This window comes from Carcharodon carcharias, chromosome 9, assembly GCF_017639515.1.
Source record: "Carcharodon carcharias isolate sCarCar2 chromosome 9, sCarCar2.pri, whole genome shotgun sequence".
NCBI lineage: Eukaryota > Metazoa > Chordata > Chondrichthyes > Lamniformes > Lamnidae > Carcharodon > Carcharodon carcharias.
In genome coordinates, this window is record NC_054475.1 from 127,349,326 (window position 1) to 127,374,398 (window position 25,073).

General features: G+C 40.5%; 1 protein-coding gene across 5 annotated transcripts in view; it reads left to right on the top strand.

Moving 5' to 3' along the window:
• Positions 1–25,073, top strand: part of LOC121281903 (plastin-3-like) — a 146,996-nt gene that overhangs the window by 68,275 nt on the left and 53,648 nt on the right. For all 5 annotated transcript variants that reach the window (XM_041195057.1, XM_041195062.1, XM_041195058.1 and 2 more), the window contains 3 exons: positions 8,592–8,721; positions 19,252–19,384; positions 24,193–24,274. In XM_041195057.1, coding sequence (XP_041050991.1) covers positions 8,592–8,721; positions 19,252–19,384; positions 24,193–24,274 — 345 coding nt within the window. The remainder of the gene's footprint in view (positions 1–8,591; positions 8,722–19,251; positions 19,385–24,192; positions 24,275–25,073) is intronic.

A 25,073-nucleotide genomic window follows, 5' to 3' on the forward strand; every position in this document is an offset into this window, starting at 1 on the left:
TGTTTTACAACATGTTCCAATATGTTTATGGAATGCTTGGATTGTGTTCTGTTACAGAGCAATGTGAATATCAAATCTTTTATGCTGGTGATGAGTGGGGTGAGGAATTTTCTTCTTTCCTTTTGTTTTACTTCACTAAAATTGTTGTACCTTTAGTTCCTGTCTTATTAAGATAGCTAAAGGTTACTGAACTCACTGCTGCATGTTTCACTCAAACTAGCAGTTGTCTGTAGTTATTTAATAAATATCATTAGGAAGAGAGACAACAGAAACTCTGAATTGCTGCCACCTCTAGACAAGAGCCTGAAACTGTACTGTTATAGGCAACTGTTCACATACCTTGGATTCCCACCCTAAGCCCTAAACATTGGATCGGGTCCAAATTCTGGCAGAAACTGAGCAACAATCAGAACAGTGAAATTACAGAACATAGACCATGCAGAATTGGTCCTTTTCCATCATTAGAACAAGATCGGAGTGCTGAGGCGGTGCACTATACCCCAAGAAAAGGAAGGATGTTGGTACTGGGTCTGTGGTAAGTATGGGGAGAGGGGGGGCATTTGGTGGTGTGCAGAGGAGGGGAAGGGATGGTCAGCTGTGGAGCTGTGGCCAGCAAGGGCTTGCAGTTTCAATATCAAGTACTATGGTTTTTCCTAGTTCCCCATTCAAATTATGTATCTTATTGATGGCAGTCTCCAGTGGTCCATATAATCATGACACAGCCTTCGCAGAACCACTTGTTTGTTTGCTTTACGCCCACAAAAACTGGCCAATTTCCCAAAGGGGACTGAATTGTACACTAGCTGACAACTCCCAGGGTGCCTTAACCATTTCGGTATAGTGAACCCTTCAGTGCTCATCTTTCTACCCAAAAATCAGGTGCTGTGCAATCTGATTTCTAGGCCTAGATGTTTACATAGACAGTTTCGATGTTAAATGCCGCATAAAAGCATGACCAAAAACTGATGCAAGAAAATTGTAATCGTGGAATGGCCACAGCACAAAAGGAGCCATGCAGCCCATTATGTTTGTGTCACTGTCTGTAAGAGGAACTCAGCTAGTCCCAGTCCTTCACCTTTTTCCTGTAGCCTTGCAATTTTTTTTCTTTCTAGATACTTATCCAAATCTCTTTTGTAGGTCTTGATTGAATTTGCCTCCCTCACACTCTCGGGCAGTGCATTCCAGATCCTAACCACTGGCTGCGTAAAATTTTTTTTCCTCACATATTGCCATTGCCTCTTTTGCGAATCACCTTAAATCTGTGTCCCCTGATTCTCGATCCCTCCGCCAAAGGGAACGGTTTCATCCCATCTACTCTTTTGGATAAAAAGTGCATACATACGCAAAAATTTTTATTTATATTTAGGTTTTGTAGATACTTAAAGGAATTGTAGAAGTATTACTTGTGACATTGCTAGGATTTCTATTGAGATGGTTTAATTTGTTTGCCAACACAACAAGTAGTCCCAGCATTTTCAAGGCAGTTGCTTCAGGCCATTTGAGATCCAGGGCTCAGAACCTGTCTACCTTCTTAATGAGAAATCAGAATGGTCAAGCAGTTCAATATATTAATTCAGTGTGTAAAGGAATTCTGTTAATTAGGAATTAATAAAAATCATTTACCCAATTTTATTTTATATACCCTTTCTTTTATTATGCAAAAAGTAACCTGAATTGTCTTGTTTATTTGACCATCTCTATTATAATGTTCCTTAAAAGATGGTTAGACCCTGCAAATGTTCTTCTCCATGACCAAGATTTCGAGATTCACATTCAGGAATTCTTCTACATGGCAAAACCCTTAATTGTGGTCTGCGGGTATCATGTGATTTCCATAGTGTACAGTCCTTAGTAAACTAGGTACCAAGGTTCAGATTAATTCATTACAAGCGATCATTCAGATCAGTTAAATGCTCTGGCTTAGTACTCATTGGAGAGAAACCTTAGGTTCCAGTTCATTGGAGGAGCACTTCCAAGTCTGAATGAAAATGGAATTTCAGCAGCAGCTGTTTCTTGGGTCAGTCTAAGACAAGTTGGACACTAATCTGTCTTCACTCAAGGCTAGAGAGGAGACTTCTGATATGTTAGGATTTCCACAGTACCTTGCTTTGTACCAGTACTGTACCAGGCCTTGCAGCTTTAGCCCATTAATTTAAAGTCCTGGGCAGCCATTTTATTTTGTTTGTGAAGATAAATGTAAAGCTCCATGTTCAGATATTGTCAGCAAAGCACCTATCTAAAAGGTATGAGGGACTGAAGCAGCCATACTGTGCAGAAAAGTTCAATTGAACATTTAGATAAAGCAAAATACTGCAGATGCTGGAAATCTAAAATAAAAGTAGAAATGCTGGAAAAACGCAGGTCTGACATTTGTGGAGAGTGAAACAGAGTTAATGTTTAGAGTCTGTAAGACCCTTCTTCAGAGCTCTCAAGAATTTTCTGTTTTTATTTCAATTGAACATCATTGTTACCTTGGTTACTGAAAGATACCGGGAAAATTCACCAAAGAACCAAAATATCAGGTCTGCATCATTATCCAATGTCGAATCAGGTTGATTTGAATCCATGGTCTCTTGTTTAGTTTAAATGTGCCAAATGGTTTTTTAAAAATTTAAATTTCCCTATGCTGGGTTTGCAAGCTCTGTATTTGGTTAGGAGATTTCCCTGTGCAATAATGTTGTGCCCTAACAGGAAACTCAAGGTTAAAAGAGTTTTCAAAGCAACTGCAACTTTTGTTTAACTGACTCTGCCCTTAAGCTTTCTAAGTTATTTAAGCCCAGGAAGCCCAGTTTTCAAGGTAATTAAAAAGCTGGAGCGGGGAACCATCTGATTTGATTGTGTCCAGTCAGTTGAAGCCTTCATAGAAAGATGCGTATGATAAGTTTAGACCTCAGTTACATATTCACTGCAACTTTTGCACAGTACTTTCACTTGCTATTCAAGTCTAAAATAAAGTCAGATGGCACAATGCTTTACCATTTTTCAAATATGTAGCCAAAGTCTTCTGGAGGCTTACGTTAGGCCATGTAACCGAAGTAACATATGGATAGGATTTCTCTTTAGTGTTCTTGGCTTACAGTTAGAAACTTGCTTCTATCTTAAAAGCACAAGGATCTAATACCGACTTAAAACAATTTAAAATACAGAATTTCTAGTGCTGGCTGTGAAGAAGGGCACTAAGTCCCAAAAGCAAATTGTTACAATGAACTTCAAGCCACTAGCACATAATTTTCCATCTCTCTGCAAGTTATATTGTTTCTAAATGCAGTTTAATAATCCTGTAGCACAAAAACATTTATCATTCACTCCCCACATATATCCTGCCAACATCAGTAAGTTACAAATAGAGGAAATTTGGCAATTTCCTTTTCATACTGACTGGTAGGAAACTGGGTGGCACTGCAAGCTGGCATCATGTCAATTCACATCTTAAAGTCAAGTTTCTTTCTAGTCCATACTGAAGCAATGATGAGTCTCCTCTGTTGGCCGGAGAGGAAATGAGTTTGAGCAGTTTCAAACCTGTCTCTTGTGAGTCTGGGCTTGCGGAATAAAATTTGTTAGCAAAAGAGACACAAAAGTGTTTGCAGTGGAAATCTGTGCAGTAAAGCATGAGGTTGGGTTAAGATGCATTATTAGAACAAAGAGTCAGTCCTTCATCTGTTTGCACTTGGCACTAACACTGGCTGATAGACGTGGGAAAGATGTTCCATCTCACAACATTACTATGAAATCCTTTTGGACACTATTTGGAAAGCAATATTCATGGAATCCCATGCTTCCACACAGATGGTTTTCCTTTTCTATGAAAGAAGTGTCTCCAGATTGCCAGATCTCAAGCTTGCCCATCAGTGAATGCCATTCTGTTTGCACGACTCCAATGAACTTGCAGAGAAAGCTTCGATATCTACGTTTCATCAAAACTTTAGGCAACCGTTATTGGTAATTTCCCTCCCTCCCTGGCTTTACTGTACGTTGGACAAAACTTGTGGAACAGATAAAGAAAATATGCTCAAAAGTATTTAGAAAACCCGTCATAAAAAGCTGAGATGGTAATTGTTCATGTTAATTCCCAATGATTTACTTAGTGAGGTAATAAATAGAAAACATTGCCGCAAACTTAATTAGAGTGGACTTGTTCGTTGAGGTTGACATTGGACAAGCACAAAACTGCAAAGTACAAATGACCCCTTTTGCTATCCAGACTGAAACTCCTTGTGCCAGTAGCACTCAAATCTATGTCAATTAAAGCGGATTTATTCCATTTAGCATTTAGTCAGGGGTGAGTTACTTCTAGCTTTGAGCTGACAAAAGTTGATGGCTTCCATCAGTGGATGACCTCTCAATTTCTCAGTGAACAAGTCTGCCACAGTTTTTGCCCAAACACTTAATCCATCAATGTCCCTTTGCAAATTTCTGTTCCCATCTACATAAATTACACTAAACGACACCATCTAATGTGCCATTTAGCTTAGTGTCATCAGCAAACTTGGATATATGCCTCCCTATTCTTCATTTAAGTGCTTGGTAAATATGATTGAAAGCTGAACCTCCTTACAGATCCCAGGGCGCACCATTTGTCACATCTGCCAATCGGTCTAAGTCGCAATTATCCAACTTTTTTTTCCTACCTGCTAACAATTCCTTGCCCATGTCAATAGGTTGCCTCCAATTTGAAGTGCTTTCATTTTTGCTGACAAGTTTATTAAATGCTTCCTGGAAGTCCATGTAAATAACATACATATGAACTTACAGAATTAGGAACAGGAGTAGGTCATTTGGGCCCCCGAGCCTGCTCCACCATTCAATAAGTTGATCTGATTTTGGCCTAAACACCACTTTCCTGCCTACCCCTGATACTCTATCTCCTCTGCCTTAAAAATATTCAGTGACCCTGCCTCAACCACTCTCTGGAGAAGAGTGTTCCACAGGCTCTCAATCCTCAGAGAAAAGAAATTCTCCTCATCTCCGTCTTAAATGGGAGCCCTTGTTTTTAAACTGTGTCCCCTAGTTCTGGTCTCTCCCACAAGGGGAATCATCCTTTCACCATCACCCTGCCTGTCAAGTGCCATCAGGATCTTCTGTTTCAATCAGATCACCCCTCATTCTTCTAAACTCCACACAGGCACAACCTATCCAATCTTTCCTCATAAGATAATCCCTCATCCCAGGAACCAGTCGAGTGAACCTTCCCTGAACTGCTTCTAATGCAATTATGTTTGTTCTTAAATAAGGAGACCAAAACTGTACACCGTACTCCAGATAAAAGCAAAATACTACGAAAGTTGTAAATCTGAAAAAAAAACAAAATGCTTGAAAAACTCAGCAGGTCTGGCAGCATCTGTGGAGAGAGAAAAAGAGTTAATGTTTTGAAGCCAATATGGCTCTTCAGAGCTCTGAAGAAGAGTCACACAGGCTGGAAACGTTAACTCTGCTTTTCTTTCCACAGATGCTGCCAGACCTGCTGGGTTTTTCCACTGTACTCCAGATGTGGTCTCACCAATGCCTTGTATAACTATAGCAAAGTATCCCTACTTTTATATTCCATTCCCCTTGCAAACAACAACATTCCATTTGCCTTCCTGATTACTTGATGTATCTGCATACTAACTTGTGATTCATGTATCAAGACACCCAGAACCCCATGTACCTCAGAGTTCTGCAATTAGATAATATGTTGCTTTTCTATTCTACCTGCCAAAATGGACGCGTTCACATTTTTCCACCTTATGCTCCAACTGCCAAATTTTTGCCCACTCACTTAACCTACCTCAACTCCTTTGCAGATTCCCTATGTCCTCTTCACAATTCACTTTCCTACCTATCTTCGTGTCATCATCAAATTTAGCAGCCATACATTCAGCCCCTTCATCCAAGTCATTGATATAGATTGTAAATAGTTGAGGTCCCAGCACTGATCCCTGTGGCACTCTACTTGTTACATCTTGCCAAACAGAAAGTGGCCCATTTACGCATGCTTTCAGTTTCCTATTAGCTAACTAATAACAAAATAACATTCTTAGACACTCCCTTTTCTATTATGTTAGTAATTTGTAAGGGTTCCCAGGTTTCATAAAACTTGCCACTTAAAGAATGGTGCGAAAACAGCAAGATAAGTCGTGGGGCTCTTTAAAAGTCAGTCTTATGACAACCAGCCTATAGTGAACACTGTTCATTATGCTTACAGCTCCCCACAGGATTTTCTTGGGCTTTTGAGTAAAAGGCTAAATGCTGAGAGGATGTTTCCCCTCGTGGAGGAATCTAGAACTAGGGGGGCACAGTTTCAAAATATTGGGTCTCCCATTTAAAATGGAGATGAGGAGGCATTTTTTAAAAACGGGCTACCGCTCTATTCAGTTCATTTTTGTCCAAGTGCTATCGCTGTGTTCTTAACAACAAATTCAAGTAACTACCCACACCTGACTTTTAGACTAACAGATCTGTTATTTCCTGTGTTTATTTTCCTCTCCCATCATTCTTAACTAATGGTGATTTTCTAATCCAAGAGGACAATTCTAAATCAGGAGAGTTTAGATGTGTGAAATGCTCTGTTTATGCACTGAACCTATTTTTATATCTTTTCCATAGTAGCATTGATATGCTATTTTAAATCCCTTGGATTTTCTGTTTTTGGGTTCATCACCTCTGTATTTCATTTATTTGATCTGCTGGACTTACATTACACCTGCCTTTTGTCCTTCTAATGCAATGCTGTAGATATCCACCCAGTGAACTGATTGTGACCAGTGGTCTTCAGATACTGCATCTGCTCTACATTGGTCTTCCTGTACAAGACGCTTGGGCCGGAAAATAATGTGCCAAGGCAGGACTATGAGATGAAACTGCACATATTAAGTGCAGAGATGCACTGGTTTAATTTTTAAGAAAATCTGAATGGAAGAGTGATAACAGCAGATGGCTGTAGGAGATGGGACAGCTTGTAATAAACATTGTGCAAAACCGTGGGATCTGTGGCGACTTAGTGGATAGCCAGGCTCCCCCACCCCCACCACCACCACCACCAAAAGCAATCCAGTAGCTGGCAGATGAGAACGTTATACAGACCCAAGTGTGCATTAAACCTGATCTGATCCACAACATAATGTTTGCCTTTGTAGAACAAAAGGCTAATTTGGTCAGTAAGTATCTTGTTTCAATTTGCATTTTATTAGAAGGAAGGTGCAGACATCCAGCATTATCCTATCGCAAATCTGAGTGGTTGGTATCCAGTGATTTTTTTTTTTCCTTTTTGGCATGAGTGATATATATATATAGAATACTCCTTGCAAAACTTCCCAGTGGAGATTAATGGGCAAAGCTGGACACCACAATGCTCGAAAATAGCAGGATAAATCACTTAACTGATTGGATCATGTCAAGATTAGTTTTTGAGGGAGCCACAATTTTAAAGTATTGTAAGAGAATGCCAGGTGGATGACTGTCTACTGAGTCTTCATTTTCATGGGATGAGCTCAAAGGTAAAACTGTGTTTAGAGTGGTTGAGAGCATGCATTCATGTTTGTTTCCTGATCCACAAAGATATGCTATAGGATGGACAGGTCCAATAAACTAGAGGATGTTAGCTTCCACTGGTGGTTCCTAAAGATATTAAATGGAAAACTATGATCCAAGCAAGACCATTGGGATTACTGAACAAGTAAAGCACAGAGAAACACAACAACTGTCTGTCAATTTCATTGGAATTTCCTGTAATAAGACTGGATTTTGGGAAATATGCACTCACTATTACACTTACGTCTAAATTTTATATATCTGTGTCATGTGAGTTATCATTCTCTGCTTGTAACAGATTTAGTAAGGACGTGGATCCCATTACAGGTACTGAAATTACATTGATGTGGTGGTGTTGCTTGCCTTTTAATTTTGACACAAAGCTTTCTTTGCCAAGTCTTTGTATAAACACAGGCTGTTTAATGTGCACAAATGCTTCTGTTAATGCACCAGAACAGGAACAAGTCACACACAATGCATTAGAATTGGAAGGGTGTAAATGTCGGTCCACTTCATGTTTATTTTATTGAAGTTAAGATGTTATTAACTGTGCATCCATTTCAGTGTAATATTTGTGTAAAATATTTGCAACCTGGTCTTTTCATGCTCTTTGATTCGCACGCATCTGCTAAAGGTTTAGGTGCACAATTGAATGGTTGTCTGAGCCAAAAAAAATCTTTGGGAGGATTCTGTTTCTTGAGACGTGCATTCCTTGCTGGCCATTGAGATATGTCTGTAAAACAGCTCACTCACAGACTGTTGTTTAATGGTTGGGTGAATGTAGAAAAACTCAGCATTCAGATTGGAAATTTGATGCTGATGGGCATGAATTAAAATAATTGGCATAAAATCTGTTTGGCTATTGCTTTAACTTCAACATAAGTCAGCTGAGTGTGGTGAAATTATCCTGACACGGAGGTACGCTGATTATTATATAGTATATTAAATGGCATGTCACAGCACGATTGTACTTATGCTACAACTGAAACATTTTAATGGATGCTAAGCCAGTGAAGTTCAAAAACATGAATCATAGTGTTAATTTAAACTGAAATGATTCCATGTAACTGCTCAATTCACAGATTGTTCAAGATTTGAAAAGTAGCCATGTTGCTAAAACGTTCAGAATGGCCATCAACAGGAGAGAGGGCATCTGTGCCATTGGTGGAACATCTCTTCAGTCCAGTGAAGGAACCCAGCATTCTTATTCAGGTAGTCTCTACTCAGATACATAGCCCAGTTCCTTTTTGTATGAATGACAATTTTTTTTCCAAGAAATTCATATCCTGAGAATGAATTAAAGTATTTTTTGATAACTTCTTGCACATGTGAGTGACTTTATCTGGACCCCAAATCCCTTTTCTCCCCCTATTGTCAATGCTGCTCTACTCATACATGTGTTTTCATCTTGTATTATCTCACAGCAGGCACAGTTGAATGTAATAAAGGGTAACTCTTTCGAGTACAAACACGTTTCCATCTGTTCCTATTCAGATGAAGTTACATTGTTTCATAGTTTGCCATTGTGAGATTTGAACTCTTGATACTCTTTTGAGTAAACCTGTTTCCATCTGTTTCAGATGAAGTTACATTGTTTCATAGTTTGCCATTGTGAGATTTGAACTCTTGATCTCTTAATCTTAGGGTTACAAACCCAGTACCATAACCACTTGGCTATTTAGGCCAAGCTAAAACATGTTTCCATCTGTTCCTATTCAGATGAAGTTACATTGTTTACCATTGTGAGATTTGAACTCTTGATCTTGGGGTTACAAACCCAGTACCATAACCACTTGGCTATTTAGGCCAAGCTCGTGCCTGCTGTAACTCTTTCGAGTACAAACCCGTTTCCATCTGTTTCAGATGAAGTTACATTGTTTCATAGTTTGCCATTGTGAGATTTGAACTCTTAATGTCTCTTCCATTTCATAGTTTTGCTATTGGGAGATTTGAACTCTTGATACTCTTTTTTTTGAGTAAACCTGTTTCCATCTGTTTCAGATGAAGTTACATTGTTTCATAGTTTGCCATTGTGAGATTTGAACTCTTGATCTTGGGGTTACAAGCCCAGTACCATAATCACTTGGCTAGGGTTCCCAGCCTGATAAAGGGTAACTCTTTCGAGTACAAACACGTTTCCATCTGTTCCTATTCAGATGAAGTTACATTGTTTCATAGTTTGCCATTGTGAGATTTGAACTCTTGATCTTGGGGTACAAACCCAGTACCATAACCACTTGGCTGTTTAGGCCAAGCTCTTGTGCCTGCTGTAATCCCACCAATTTGTTAGTTGTTTATCAATTGTGTTTAATTATATGCAGGTGCAGGACATTGACTGGAGTTCACTTGAGCAGATATAAAGAGACACTCACTGAAACTGGGGTGTCGTTGAGTTAGGAGGTGTATGCTTGTAATGCTTAACTCCATAAATGTTAGACTGAGTAAAGAATGGTTCCAGTTCTATCCTCCGTCAGCTGACTTTCTGGAATATAAACCATTACTTAATCAATCTTAATCTAAAGAATGTTAGTTATTATTCCTCATTCTTTATACTAAATTTAGCCATCGGTAAACCTACTTGCTTTTTTGGTAATCCCTGTTACAACCATACTTAAGAATTGAGGCATGATTCCAAAACAAGACTCATCTTTTCGGGAGTAGGGTGTGCCAAGACGAAATACTCGATGTACAACACCAGGCTTTGCAAAGCGCGGTGTCTCAGTGGTGTTCTTTGATTGACTGTTTGCCTGTTCACGTATGTGATGGTTGAATTGTCCAGAAATTTTTAAAAAACATTCCAAAGGTATATAAGTCATATATAAGTTCTTTAGCCTATTTATTCATTTTGTACTGACTCTTTGAAAGAGCTGTCCAATTAATCTCACTCCCTATCTCTTTCCCCATTCAAGTTTTCCTCTTCAAGTATTTATCCAAATTTGAAAGTTATTATTGAACCTGCTTCCTTTTCAGGCTGTATGTTCCAGATCATAACTCACTGTGTTTATAAAAATTTACTCCTCATCTTCCTCTTTTTTTGCCAATTATCTTAAAAATCTGGTTACCAACTTTTCAGCCATTGCAAACAGTTCCTCATTTATTCTATCAAATTCCTTCACAATTTTGAACAACTCTATTAAATCGTTTCTTAGCCTTCTCTACGATAAAGAGAACACCAGCATATCTTTGCAAGTAACATAAGTCCATCATCCCTAAAACCATTCTAGTATATCTCTGCTGATTGAAAGAAAGTCTAGGCATTAATAATTGCAAATCAATGAACTGATTTCTGATGGAACAGGAGAATATTGAGCTATTTCAAAATGTTCTCTCTGCCTCCTGCATTCATTAGCCCTTTTCAATGTTCCAAAATGATAGTGCTTAAAGAAAATGAAAATGTAATATTTCTAAAAGGTTAATCTGTCTGGCTCAGTTTTGTTTGAAGTGCTACAAAGTGATGGAATGTACTAAAAGTACTTATCCTTTCCTAAATCTAATAGACATAAACTGCAGCTCCCCTTATAATTAATCCCTTACTACTATTTATTTGGGTAAGGTTAGGTGTTGGAATGCATCTCGACACTAGTATAAGAGTGATACAACAGAATGTGCCAAAACGTACTCAATTTAATACATATTTATAACTTGTCCAGTAGGGCGTAAGTGCTTTTAAATCATTCATTCGTGGGATGTGGGTGTTGCTGGAAAGCCCAGCATTTAATGCCTATCCCTAATTTCCTTTCTGAGATGGTGATGAGCCACTTTCCTGAACTGCTGCAGTCTGTATGTGAGGGTTCACTCACACTGCTGCTAAGTAGGGAATCTCAGGATGTTTGCCCATGCCAGGGTGGTCTGTGACGTGGAGGGAAATTGGTAGTTTGTGGTGTTCGCATGTCCCTGCTCTCCTTGTTTTTCTAGATGGTAGGGGTGGCACGTTTGCCAAAGAAGCCTTGGTGAATTGCTGCAGTGTATCTTGCAGATAGCACACACAGTAGCTATGGTCTGCCGGTGTGGCAGAAGTGAATATTTAAGATGGTAGATGAGGTGCCAATCAACCAGGCATCTTTAATCCAGGTTCTGCCTTTGAGTGTTGTTGGAGCAGCACTCATTCAGGCAAGCGGAGAGTATTCCATCACATTCCTGACTTGTGGACAGCTTGGGAGTTGGGAGGTGGGTCACTCACCACACAATACCCAGTGTTTGAAATGCACTAATAGTCATAATATTTATATGGCTAGTAGAGTTATGTTTCTGACCAATGATGTCCCCTAGGAGATTGATTGAGTGATTCAGTGGGGAATGTCATTAAATGCCAAAGGGAAGTGATTGGACTTGGTTAAGAAGGCATTCAATCCATTCTTAATTCATCCATCCAAAAAAATTCTATTCTTACCATTGCTTCATTTAATTGATTCCAGGCATTATTGTCTGATTGAAAATTAATTCCAAATGTTGATCACTCTGTGTGCAAGGGAGAAGCTCCTGATGTCAGCCCTTGGAGGAGTTTGGTCAGGCTGACCTTACTTTCAATGTTGACACTGATTACTGGCTGCTGATATTCGGATAATCCTCAACTTTATTCCTGATAATTGATTCATTGAGCTGAATTAAGACCAGTAGGCCTGTACTTGCCAGTGTCTGTTTATTGAACATGGGCAACACGTCAGCCTGTTTCCATTTGACTGTGCATACATCCCCAGTGCCCAGTGATTTGCTCATTATGGTTGTCAGTGTCTCAAAAGTCTCCTCGCAACACTTGAATAAACATCACCTTACCCCTAGGGGTTTGTTTATTTTAAAACTGTTCAGTTTGTTTAGGGCTTCCAGTCAATTTATATTGAAATCATGATTTGTTCCTATATTTTGGAGGAGGGAAGATATGTTCGCAGAATGACAGAATTGTTAGAATCATTACATCACAGAAGAAGACCATTCAGCCCATCGTGTCCGTGCTGGAGCAATTCTTATACTGCCGCTCCACACCACCCCCCCCCCCCCACCAACAACATCCCTGCACATTCTTCATTTCACACATTTAGAAAATGTAGTAAAAACTACAGCACAGAAGAAGGCCACTCTGCCCATCTTGTCTGAGCAAGCCGAGAAGTGAGCCACACAGCCTGGTCTCATTTTCCAGCACTTGGTCCATAGCTCTGCAGGTTACGGGACTTTAGATGCACATCCAGACACCTTTTTAAATGAGTTGAGGGTTTCTGCCGTTATTACCCTTTCAGGCAGTGAAATCCAGACCACTACCATCTGGTGAAAAAAAATTTCCTCATCTCCATTCTAACCCTTCTATTACTTTAAATCTTTGCCTCCTAGTTCACTGACCTCTCTGCAGAGGGAAATAGTTACCTTCCATCCACTCTATCCAAGCCCCTCATAAACTTGTATACCTCAATCAAATCTCCCCTTAACCTGTTAGGTTCCAAGGAGAACAGCCCCAGCCTATCTAGTCTTTCCTCATAGCTACAATTTTCCAGTCCTGGCAACAGGCTTGTCAATCTCCTCTGTACCCTCTTTAGTGCAATTACATCCTTTCTGTAATGAAGTGACCAGACCTGCGCATAGTACTCAAGTTGTGGCCTAACTAGTGTTTATATAGTTCCAGCATAACCTCCCTGCCCTTATGTTCTGTGCCTCAGCTAATAAAGGAAAGGATTCCATTTGCCTCTTAGCCACTTTATTGACCTGTCCTGCTGGGGACTTGTGCTCCAAGGTCTTTCACTTCCTCTACTCCTCTCAGTATCCTCCCATTTATTATCTATTCCTTTGCCTTGTTTGACCTTCTCAAATTGTTACGACACAGCAGTTGATAAAGCTGAGTTATTTAAAAATTCCAGGGGAAACTTTAAACAACTGTCATCACCTATATTTTTAAGTGGTATGTTTGAGAGGCAACTCTGAATTCAGGAATCAGACCAACAGTTCTTGAGAGGTTTTATATTAAACTAAATGAAACATTTCATTTATTTACACAAGTTAAATATATACACATGGCTACAAATTACTACTATCATAACTTTTAACAAATCCCCGAACTAATCTCCATTAAGGCAACAACACCTATAGACTTAACCAGACACCAAGCAAAGCATTTTCACCTTACACATTCAAAATAAGGCTCCTCTCACTTTGGTTCCTATGGAGACAGTTGTAGGCTTACAGCTACTTTGATTTTACATTGCCTCTGCACTGCACACACAAAGCTGCTGCCTGTTATACCTAGCACAGCTCATTGAATATAAATTCTCATTGTATCATCAGCCTCTTTGAACTCCACCTCTTCTAACAATAAAACCCCTTTCATAGTACCAATTTAATTAGTAATATAAACATTGCTTGGTCTCTGCTAGCTAGGTGCCAGATTTCATCCCACTACTTGAATGCACTATTCAACAAATGCAAATGCACCTTTACTTCTCTGTTTACATCTCAAAACGAGTACACATCAAAGCACAAGGACTAGCTGGCTTTAATCCAATTAAGACACACCCACAGACTAAACCTCTATTTTAAAAGAAAAATATTTTTCAATAATATTATGTACATTAATAGCTCCATGACAAAATTCATCACCTCATACTTCTCTGGGTTGAATTCCATTTGCCAATTTTCCATCCACGTGACCTGTACACTGATATTTTCCTGCAATCTGCAGCAACTCCCTCAGTGAGGACCACAGAGCCAATTTTTGTATCGTCTGCAAACTTCTTGATCATTCCCCCTACATTTACGTCTAAATCATTAATATATGCCACAAGAAGTAGAGGAACTGGAACTGAGCCCTGCGGAACCCCAATGGAAACAGCCTTCGAGTCACAAAAAGAGCTGTTCACCATTACCCTCTGTTTCCAGCCACTGAGCCAATTTTGTATCCAGCTTGCTACATTCCCCTGATCTCATGAATTTTTATTTTTTACTATAACTAATCTGCTATGTGGGGCCTTATCAAAAGCTGTGCTAAAATTTATGTAGACCACATCAACTGCACTACCTTCATCAACCCTCCTTGTTACCTCCTCAAAAAATTCAATCAAGTTACTCAGGCACAATCTTCCCTAAACAAATCCATGCTGATGGCCCCTGAATACTCTGTGCCTTTCTAAGTGACAGTTTACCCTGTCTCTCAGAATTGATTCCAGTAATTTGCTTACTACCAAGATTAGACTGACTGGCTCTGTAATTATTTGGTCTATCCCTTGTTCCTTTTTAAACAAAGGTAGAACATTAGCAGCCCTCCAATCCTCCAGCACCACACCTGCATCCATTGAGGATTGGAAAATGACGGTCAGACCTTCCGCTATTTCGTCCGTGGCTTCTTTTAAAAGCCTGGGGCACATTTCATCCGGCCCTGGTGACTAACCCACTTTCAAGAATGCTAATCCTTTAATTCATCCTCTCTTCCTGTGTTTATCACATCCAATATTTCATACTTCTTGGCCTGCACTGTCCCATCTTTTGTGAAGACAGATGCAAAGTACTCATTAAGAAACATACCCATGTTTTCCACCTCTACACACAGGTTACCTTTTTGGCCTTTTATGGGCCCTACTCTTTCTTTAGTTATCCTTGTACTCTTAATATATTGATAAAACATTTTTGGGTTCTCCTTGATTTTACTTGCCAATATCTTTTCATGCCCTCTCTTTGCTTTCCTAATTTATTTTTTGATTTCAATATCTCCCCTCCACTATCCTCTCGGCTTTCTGTAGCATTGAGTTCTTGGTGTCTGACATAAGCTTTCTTTTTCTGCCTTATCCTATCCTATATGCTTCTCGACATCCAGGGGGCTCTAGATTTGGCTGCCCTACCCTTTTTCTTTGTGGGAACATGTTTACTCTGAACCCCTTGAATTTCCTCTTTGCCTCCCACTGCTCTAACACTGATTTACCTTGAAGTCCACTTTTGCTAAATCATTCCTTAGCTTAGTAAAATTGACCTTACCCCAATTTAGAACTTTGACTCCTGTTCTACCTTTGTCCTTTTCCATGATTATGTTAAAACTAACTGAATTATGATCACTACCATCAAAATGCTCTTGCACTGTCACTCCTTCAACGTGCCACGCTTCCTTTCCTAAAATAAGTCCAGAACCGCACCCTCTCTTGTTGGACTTGCTACATACTGGCCAAAAAAGTTCTCCTAAAAGGATTCTGTTCCCTCCATTCGTTTCACACTAAAATTATTCCAGTTAATATTGGGGTAGTTAAAATCCCCAATGATTACTGCCCCATTGTTTTTGCACTACTCAAAGATTTGCGTACACATTTGCTCTTCCATCTCCCTTTGACTGTTTGGGGGTCAATAGCTTGTTTTTATTCATTCATGGGATGTGGGCATCGCTAGTGAGGTCAGCGTTTATTGCCTATCCCTAATTGCCCTTGAGAAGGTGGTGATAAACTGCCTTCTTGAACCACTGCAGTCCATGTGGTGTAGGTACAACCACAGTGTTGTTAGGGAGGGAGTCCCAGCGACAGTGAAGAAATGGCAATACATTTCCAATTCAGGATGGTATGTGGCTTGGAAGGTAACTTCTAGGTGGTGGTGTTCCTGTATGTCGACTGGTGGTGGAGGGAGTGAATGTTTCTGACTGGGGTGCCAGTCAAGTGGGCTGCTTTGTCATGGATGATGTCGAGTTACTTGAGTGTTGTTAGAGCTGCATTCATCCAGGAAAGGGGAGAATATCCTATCACACTCCTGACTTGTGCCTTGTAGATGGTGGATAGGTTCTGGGGAGTCAGGAGGTGAATTACTTGCCAATGGATTCCTAGCCTCTGATCTGGCCTTGTAGCCACAGTATTTATATGGCTATGCCAGCTCAGTTTCTTGTCAACGGTACACCAGTGATGTTGTTAGTGTGGGACTCGGTGATGACAATACCATTGAACATCAAGGGGCGATGGTTAGGTTCTCTCTTGTTGGTGGTGGTCATTGCCTGACACCTGTGAGGCATGGATGTTACTTGGCACTTGTCAGCCCAAGCCTGGATATTGTCCAGGTCTTGCTGCATTTGGACATGGACTTCAGTACCTGAGGTGTTGCGAATGGTGCTGAACATTGTGCAATCATCAGGGAACATCCCCAATTCTGACCATATGATGGAAGGAAGGACATTGATGAAGCAACTGAAGTTGGGCTGAGGGCACTATCCTGAGGAACAGCTGCAGTGATGTCCCAGAACACATGGTACGCTCCCAGTACCTCCTTTTTGTTCCTTAGCTCAATCCATGTGGCCTCATTTGATGACCCTTCCAGCATACCATCCCTCCTCACAACTGTAATCGCATTTTGACCAAAATTGCCACCCCCCCCCCTCCTTTTTTTATCCCCCTCGCTATCTCGGCCTGAAAACCCTGTAACTAATCCTATCCCTCTTTAAGCCATGTTCCTGTAATAGCTATGATATCATAATGCAATGTTTCTATCTGTGCCCTTGGCTTTATTTGTTATACTGCTTGCATTGCAGCACTGGCAAACTCTTTTTCTACTTTCTAACTTTTGTTTCCTCTGCTTCCAGACTCATTCACTAACCTTTTGCCTTCCATTTCCATTTATGATTTTCGTCCCATCTGAATTCACCCTCTGGTTCCCATCCAGCACAGAAGGAGGCCATTTGGCCCAGTGTGTCTGCATCTGCTCTCCGAATGAGCAATTCACTTAGTGCCACTTACCCTGCCTTCTCCTCGTAACACTGCAAGTTCTTCCTTTTGGGTTCCCATGTGTCTGAAGCCCTTGTCCTTCTAGGTGGTAGAATTCACATGTTTGGAAGATGTTGACGATGAAGTTGCTGCTATGCTTTTTGTATATGGTGCACACTGGTGCCAGTGGAGGAGGGAGTGAATGTTTAAGGTGGTGGATGGGAAGCCAGTCAAGTGGGCTACTTTTTCCTGGATGGTGTTGAGATTTTTTAGTATTGTTGTAGCTGCACTTGTGCAGGAAACTGGGGAATATTCCATCATGCGCCTGACTGGTACTTGGGACCTTGGGGTTGGGGAAGAGTGGTGGGTGGTTAGGAAGTGAGTTACTTGTGGCAGATTTTCTAGCCTCAGACCTGCTCTTATAGCTACACTATTTTATATGGCTGGTCCAGTGAAGTTTCTGGTCAGTGGTGATCCTGCAGGATGTTGATTATGGGAATTCAGTATCGTAATGCTATTGAATGGTGAGGGAAGTGGGTAGATTCTCTCTTGTTGGAGATGGTCATTAACTGGCACTTGTATGGCACAAATGTTACTTGCCAAGCTGGAATGTTGTCCTGGTCTTGCTGCAAGTGGGCACAGACTTCTTCAGTATCTGAGGAGTTTCGAATGGTACTGAACACTATGCAATCATCAGCGAACTCCCGTACTTCTGACCTTTATGTTGAGAGTGATGCCATTGATGAAGCACCTGAAGATGGTTGGGCTCGGGACAGTACCCTGAGGAACTTGTGCATAATATCTTGGGGCCGAAATGATTGGGCTTCAACAACCACAACCATCTTCCCTGTGCTTGGTCCTGCAGAGGTGAGTTAGGAGTGGGGACTGGGACCAAAGTGATATGAAAGCGCCTTGCATATCTGATGCAATCCCACCACCCAAGCTACCTCACTGAAGGTGGGTCAACGCGGTAAAGGCTATTTGCCTAGTAACTGGATAGCCAATTAGGCTCACTAATTGGCAAATTGAAGGAAGGGTGATAGTGCTGCCAGGATGATCCCAACGGTGGGTGGGCACCCCAATGAGGGTGAAGGCCGGCATTTAAGTTGAGACACACTCCTGGTGGCAAACCTGAGGACCATTGACACCCCTCTCTCTCACCCCAGCACAAACTGGAATCTCAGCTGTGGTTGCAGGCTACCCCATGCAGGGTCACCCGTCCACACTGATGGATTGACAGCTGTGGCCATACATGATTTTCAATTTTTCTAATTGCTGGAATAGAGAACAACTTTGTTTTGAGGTGCCCTCACGGTGACCTGCCTGTCTCAGCAGCACCCACCTCTCCTGGTGGGGCTGCCAGCCAGACATCACTGTGGGCCCTCTTATTGGTATGGCTGCAATCCTTAATTGGACGAGGCTCCCCAATGCAGCTTCTTCATTGTCTGCCTCTGAGAAGATCATGACCAACTTCCCGCCATGCCCACTTCCAGGTTCCCAACCCAGAATTGAGATTGATCTCGAGTATGTGAGTCAACCGGGAAGATTCCACCACATGAGCTTATATCCAGGTCAGGCTGAACAAACAGTCACTCGTTTTCTAATGCTGCGGCCCATAGGACCAACTTTCCCAACTTGCAGCCTTGCTCAGGTCATGGGGATAGCTGTTGGCAGTGGGGAAATGTGCATGAGCAGGGCTTACCATTCAGCTGCTGTGCATCAGGTTGGATAATTGCCACTTTGTGCATTTGGCTCAGCTGTAAAGTGGGGAATAATTGATGCCTTCACTGGATGTCGAATATTTCCAAGTCCATGCCTGACATCTTTCACCTTAGTGAATACAAGCTATCTTTCTCAACCTTGCCTTGTGAAAGTAAAAAAGACAGCATTTCCAAGTTAAACGTATTAACAGATCCATTTTTTTGTTAAGCCCAAAATGTTTTCATATACTTGTGATGTGTAGCTTCCTGATTAGATACATGAATGTTAATATCTAATTGCTAGCTAGGCTGATTTACTTTGAATAATTTGAGTTTAGCATCATATATGGAATTGTGAAATACGATCATCTCATTTATCTATGAACTGATTTTTTTGATAGAGGAAGAAAAATATGCATTTGTTAACTGGATAAATAAAGCCTTGGAGAGTGATCCTGATTGTAACAGTATGCTGCCTATGGATCCCAATACAGATGCTTTGTTTACAGCTGTTGATAATGGCATTGTACTCTGGTGAGTGTCATTATTTCTACTAGTAATGCAATTAGTACGGTAGACTTTATTTCCTCCAGAGTTACCCAGCGTGCCTCTGACAACTATTGATCTTTTTATGTTCTGCTTAATAACACAAAAGTGTGGAATAACTCTAGGCTATTTTGCAGTGCACAATAATAATATTCCTCCCACCTTATTTTTGTCACCTTTTTTGTTTGAACTCATAATTGTTCCCATTTTAAAAATGTACGTTGAGGAGGCTTTGGAATTGTAGTTAGATACATGACCAAGATGGGATGTTTTTCCGCATCAGCCATGCAGTCTATCCCACTCTCCTGGTTGCTCATCAAACCTTTAATATTAAACTCAATTGATATTGGGAAGGGTTATGATTCATACTCAAATGTATATATTTTTTAAAGTAATAGCTTTCGCTATGCACAGCTGCTTAAAACAGCCTAACTCCTTGATTAAAAATCAAATTTATCAATAAATTATGATGTAAGCACAAAGCTTTGGGCAATTGAATGGATAGAATTTCTTTCATTGAATCTCCACTCCTATAATTACTGTCAGAAGATTAATGGAATTGATGAGCGTAAATGTTTAATCTATTATTGGCATTTGGTTTCCTGGGATGTTTTGTTCATTCTAACATATAGAACAGAAATTAATCCCATGGGAAACAACACTGCAAGCAAACTGTCACCTAGGCTGTCAGGTAATCTATCTCCCAACTCTGCTTTTGGCAGCACCCTTTAGTTTTTCATCAGCCATTGCTAGCAGCAGGCTTTTTTGTCTCCCACAGCAGTAAAGCTTTGAACTTCTTTTTGTAGCTTCGGGTTACTGGAAAGGAAGTTTTACGTTATAGGCTGAGTTTACTTTGTAGTTTAATGTGTGATTTGGTGCAGTAGTGGCCCAACCCTGTTGAATCTCCGCTGCAGCTTGCTGGTTGTTTTAAAAAAAAATGCCAATGAGCCTCAAATCCTTCCCAACAAATTTCCTTAATGTCTGTTTTTAGAATCAGACAGCACAGACGATCATTTGGCCATTGTGCCTGTGACAGCTCTTTGAAAGAATTGTCCAATGAGTCCCACACTCCTGCTCATTCCTCAAAGTTATGAAAATTTTTCACTTAGACACCTAATTCCCTTTCAAAAATTACTATTGAATCTGAAGTCATCAACTGATCAAACAGTGCATTCCAGAAGATGATAACTCCCTGCATAAAAAATATTTACTAATTATCCCTTTTGGCTCTTTTGCTAGTTATCTTAAATTTATCAGTTATCTTAAAATTGTTGGCACTAATTTTTTTCATTGGCATAATCCTGTTTCTACATTCTTATCCCATTCAACTTGTTCCAACAGTTTTCATAGATCATGGTTGATCTGCATTTCAACTTCGATTACCTCCTTTGCTCTATATTCCTTCAATCCCTTACCTAATAAAAAATCTTAAACTTCAGTTGACCTCCAGCATCCATAATCTTTTGTTTTTGGGGTGGGGAAGGGTGGTAGTTCCAGATTTCCAATAATCCTTTTGTGAGAAAGTGCTTCTGGTTTCACTTCAAAAGATGACTGGTTCTGATTTTGATTGTTTCCTCTTGTTCAGGTTCCCCTATCAGAAGAAATAGGGTAGAAAGAGTATCTATCAAATTCCTTTTATCATTTTAAACCCCTCAATTAGATTATTCTTCAACCTTCTAAATTCAAGGTAACATAGGCCTAGTTTAAGTAACCTATCCTCAGAATTTAAGCCTCAAAGTTCTGGTGTCATTCTGTGGCTTGAGTTTTCCATACGGGAGGAAACCTGTTTGAGGTTGACTCGGCACTGTTAAACTCTTTATTCCCCACCTGTTACAACTTTGAGAGGAAGTTTCACTAAGTTATGTCAGGCCCTCTGTAGAGACCAAAGAAATATGCATTTCCCAGCAATTGACAGAAATAATGGCACAACACAATTTCACGTTTTAAGACATTGTAACCAACAAACTAAAATCAACATCCACGAAACATTACTTAGTCAGCAACTAATACACTAGACTACAAAAAAGATACCAGTTAACTAATACAACCAAAAATCCCACGGCACATTTATACATTATGCCACACTCTCAGCAGATATGCAGCCTTGTAGATGAAGTTTCAGATTCCTCCTTCTTTCTTCCCTTCTCCCTGCCACAGCAGTGCAAGTCTTCCAATGCACTTTTATCAATCCCTGTACTCAATTGCCTGAGCACCATTGAACACACTTCCATTGGCAAGGCACCCTCTGGTGTCTCCATGGTTTTTAAATCTCTTCAAATAGGGAACCTGTTCTCACCAGCATTCTACTTGGTGGTTAACGCAAAAACGTTGGGCAGGACTTTTACCTCATGAGGCGGGTGTGGTGGGCGGGCCCGGGCCCCGACCGCGATTTCACACTGGCTGGCCAATTAACAGCCAGCCAGCCTAAATCGCACACTGCAATGCTGAACGCTGCCTGGGTGGGGCAGTGGGAGGAGGGCGAGTGCGTAATTCAGCGCATGCTGACTTGTTAAAAATGAGTTTTTGAATTTTTTAATTTAATCACTGGTCAAAGATTCATCCCGCCTGTGGATGTGGCTTCGCAAAAAATGCAAAGGCTGCTTGGCCTATTCGCCCACCCACCAACCAAAGAGTTGGACAGGCAGCAAAAAATTCCATTTAATTAATTGATTAAGGGCCTTAATAGGCCTCTTAATTGTTGGCAGGCACGCTGCTGCCTGTTGCGTGCACTTTCCGAGTGAAATATTGCGAGTGCGCGCAATGATGTTGGACACTTGCTCGATGTTATTGTGCACTGTTTTTCTTCCATTTGGGTTGGGCACACGCCCACCTGAGGGGGAAAAATCCCACCCATTCTTTCCCTCTGGCACAGCAGCAGCTTTTTTTCCGCTCCAGGCTTCTCTGTTTGTTGGAGTCTGAGTCTATGTTTAGCAAGACCAGACTCTCTTGTGTCAAGTTGTAAAAGCTGGCACTTGAGTTTCGACCTGGGCTTCTGTCCCTATGGCAACCAAACCACATGGGCCTCTCTCCAGGTAGATTTCAATATGATCACTATTCCCCATTCCAGGAAATTCTGTTTTGCCTCAAATTAAGAGGCAATTTAAAGCACAAATGTCTTATAAAGTTTTACGTTCATAACAGTTAACATAACCAAGGTGCTAGACCATTGTGTAGTTGTGGAGAAGGGTCCTTTTCGATTTCAGTTGCTCCTTTGTTTCTCAGCATGCTGCTATGTGAGAGTAAAATAAGAGCGGTTAGCGTCAATATCTGCCTTTTTATTGTGGTGTGAGAGAGATTTCGAACACATCCCTATGTGCCTGTTCACTCGCTACAATTTTGTGAATATAAGAACAATGATGGACAGGAAATCCAGGTGACCACTCTGACCCTGATTTTAATGCCCTGCAATACTTATCATTTGCACAAGATGATCTCTGCCCACCACACCACCGCCCAACCCCCAACCAAGAAACATGTTCAGTTCTCACTTGAAGGAATTCTGGGAATCGGTGCCTACTGTACCAGCTGTCCTCGAGTCCATTATTCTCTAGGAAAAGAGCCATCTCCTGACATTTAACTATCTCTGGTATTTACATAACTTGAAATTCTGACCCTGATCCTCACCAACCTGTTTAATTCTCTGAATAATTGTTCAGTTTTGGAATTGATCTGGGTTATGGATCAACTAAGGTCAATTTAGAATGCTATTTGAAAGTTAAGCATTTAGTATCCCAAGTCGTACATAAGATTTGGTAAAATTACGGTACAAAAGTCAATATTCATGTACCTCAGATGAAAATTTGTAAAGCTGGCAATTAATGGAGTAATTTGCTGAAAATACCTAGAGAAAGTGAAAGTGTGCCACATTATATTATGATTTTTTGATTCATGCTCACTGTGAAAATTGCAGCAAATTTCATTCTGGTTCAAACAGACGCAAAACCTGACCAAAGTAGTCATCAATGAAATATTGCAACATTGGGACCTGTTGCAGCATGTTTATCTAGTTTGTTGACAAACTTTCAAAGTAAATTGTACTTTGTAGCCTAGTGAACTGGTTGATAAAGGTAGAGTAGCAGCTCAGATTTATTCAAATACTATAATTGGCATCGACAATTGTAATTTGAGTGCCTTGGTTCTAATTGTCGGTCAGTCTCGTATTAAGATAATTGTGTAAGTTGCTGCAGAATTGTGATCATAGCCTTCGAAAATTCAAGCTTCTTGCCTCTTGTACCAATTAAATTTGGAAAACAGACATTCAATCTGACCTAAGATGAGCTTTCATTAAAAAATTATTTACTTGTCCTCAAGATGTGCACATTGCTGTCAATTGCCCCGTCCGTGCAAGTGTTAGTGAGCCTTTTCAGTAGCGACTGGCTTTCAGAAGTGAGTGAATTGCTTCAGAGGGCATTAAGAGCAGCACTATATGGGACTGCAATCACATATAGGCTAGACTGACAGGTTGCCTTCCCTGGAAGACATAAGGCAGTTTTTATGGTCAATTTTTTTCTAGTTTTAGCCCACAAGTGACAAAATTTATTGACTTTAGCATCAGAACTTCTCACCAACCACAGAGGTTCTAAGTGAATACTTCATATGAACTGAGGGAACTGAGATGGTGTGGGCCCTAATATGTGGGTGGTTTTGAAAGTTTGAATTGGTAGGCATAATAGACATGTGGATTAAGACGATATGTGGTTGCCTCTGTCAGCTACTATAAGTTGCAGTGTTGTTTAAAGATCAGATGTTGGGCAGTTTGGTCTATCATTAATAATGTTCCCTTGCTTCACTTCCAGCAAAATGATCAACCTCTCTGTGCCGGATACAATTGATGAAAGGACTATTAACAAGAAAAAGCTCACAGCATTTACTATTCAGGTAACAGATTAATGATTGCCAATGTTAAATAATCTCAGCGACAATTGAATGCTGTGTTTGTAGTACTTAGAGTAGTATTCTGGAAACAACTTACTTCTTTACTAGAAAAGTTGATTTTTCTCAGTTTGTTCAGCTTCCATTTCCAAATAGAAATTGGCTTACTCATTTTTGGAAGGTAGGTAGAGAACAGATTCACCTGGGACATGGCCACATCAAGGAATTCTCTCACTGATCAAAAAGATCTTTGGGGTCCACTTTGTGCAGTCACTTTGCTTGCCTAGTTGGGGGGGGGCACTCTTAGTTCTTTTTCTCAGTAACAGTAAATTCAAAACAAAGGTTTTCGGGACTGTGGGGAAAAATGGGTCTAATTGGATAGTTCTTTCAAAGAGTTGACACAGGCGTGGTGGGATGAATGGCTTCCTTCTGTGCTGTAAGTTTCTATGAATACTCTTATCACACAAGGTAAAGTTCAAATCAACTTGTTTCATAGGTCTTCAGAGCCTGATTTGCAAATACTTTTGATAATCAATTTCCACTTTCAGCAGCAGCTTGCTGTGACCTAGCTCGACCATGGAGAAACCCATCCAAGGTATACATCAAGATCCACAGCCACATGTTCAGTTATATGAGGCCCCATCTCTTTCCATGTTCTTATTACCTACCCCACCTCCCAATCTTCTGGCCCCCCTTCCTCAGATGGAGGGAAGATGTTTTTACAGGCATGTCAATGCTGGATGCTCAACTAAGGAGTCTATCCCCAAATTCTACACATCAGATGAGGTATGCATTCTGCCCAGAC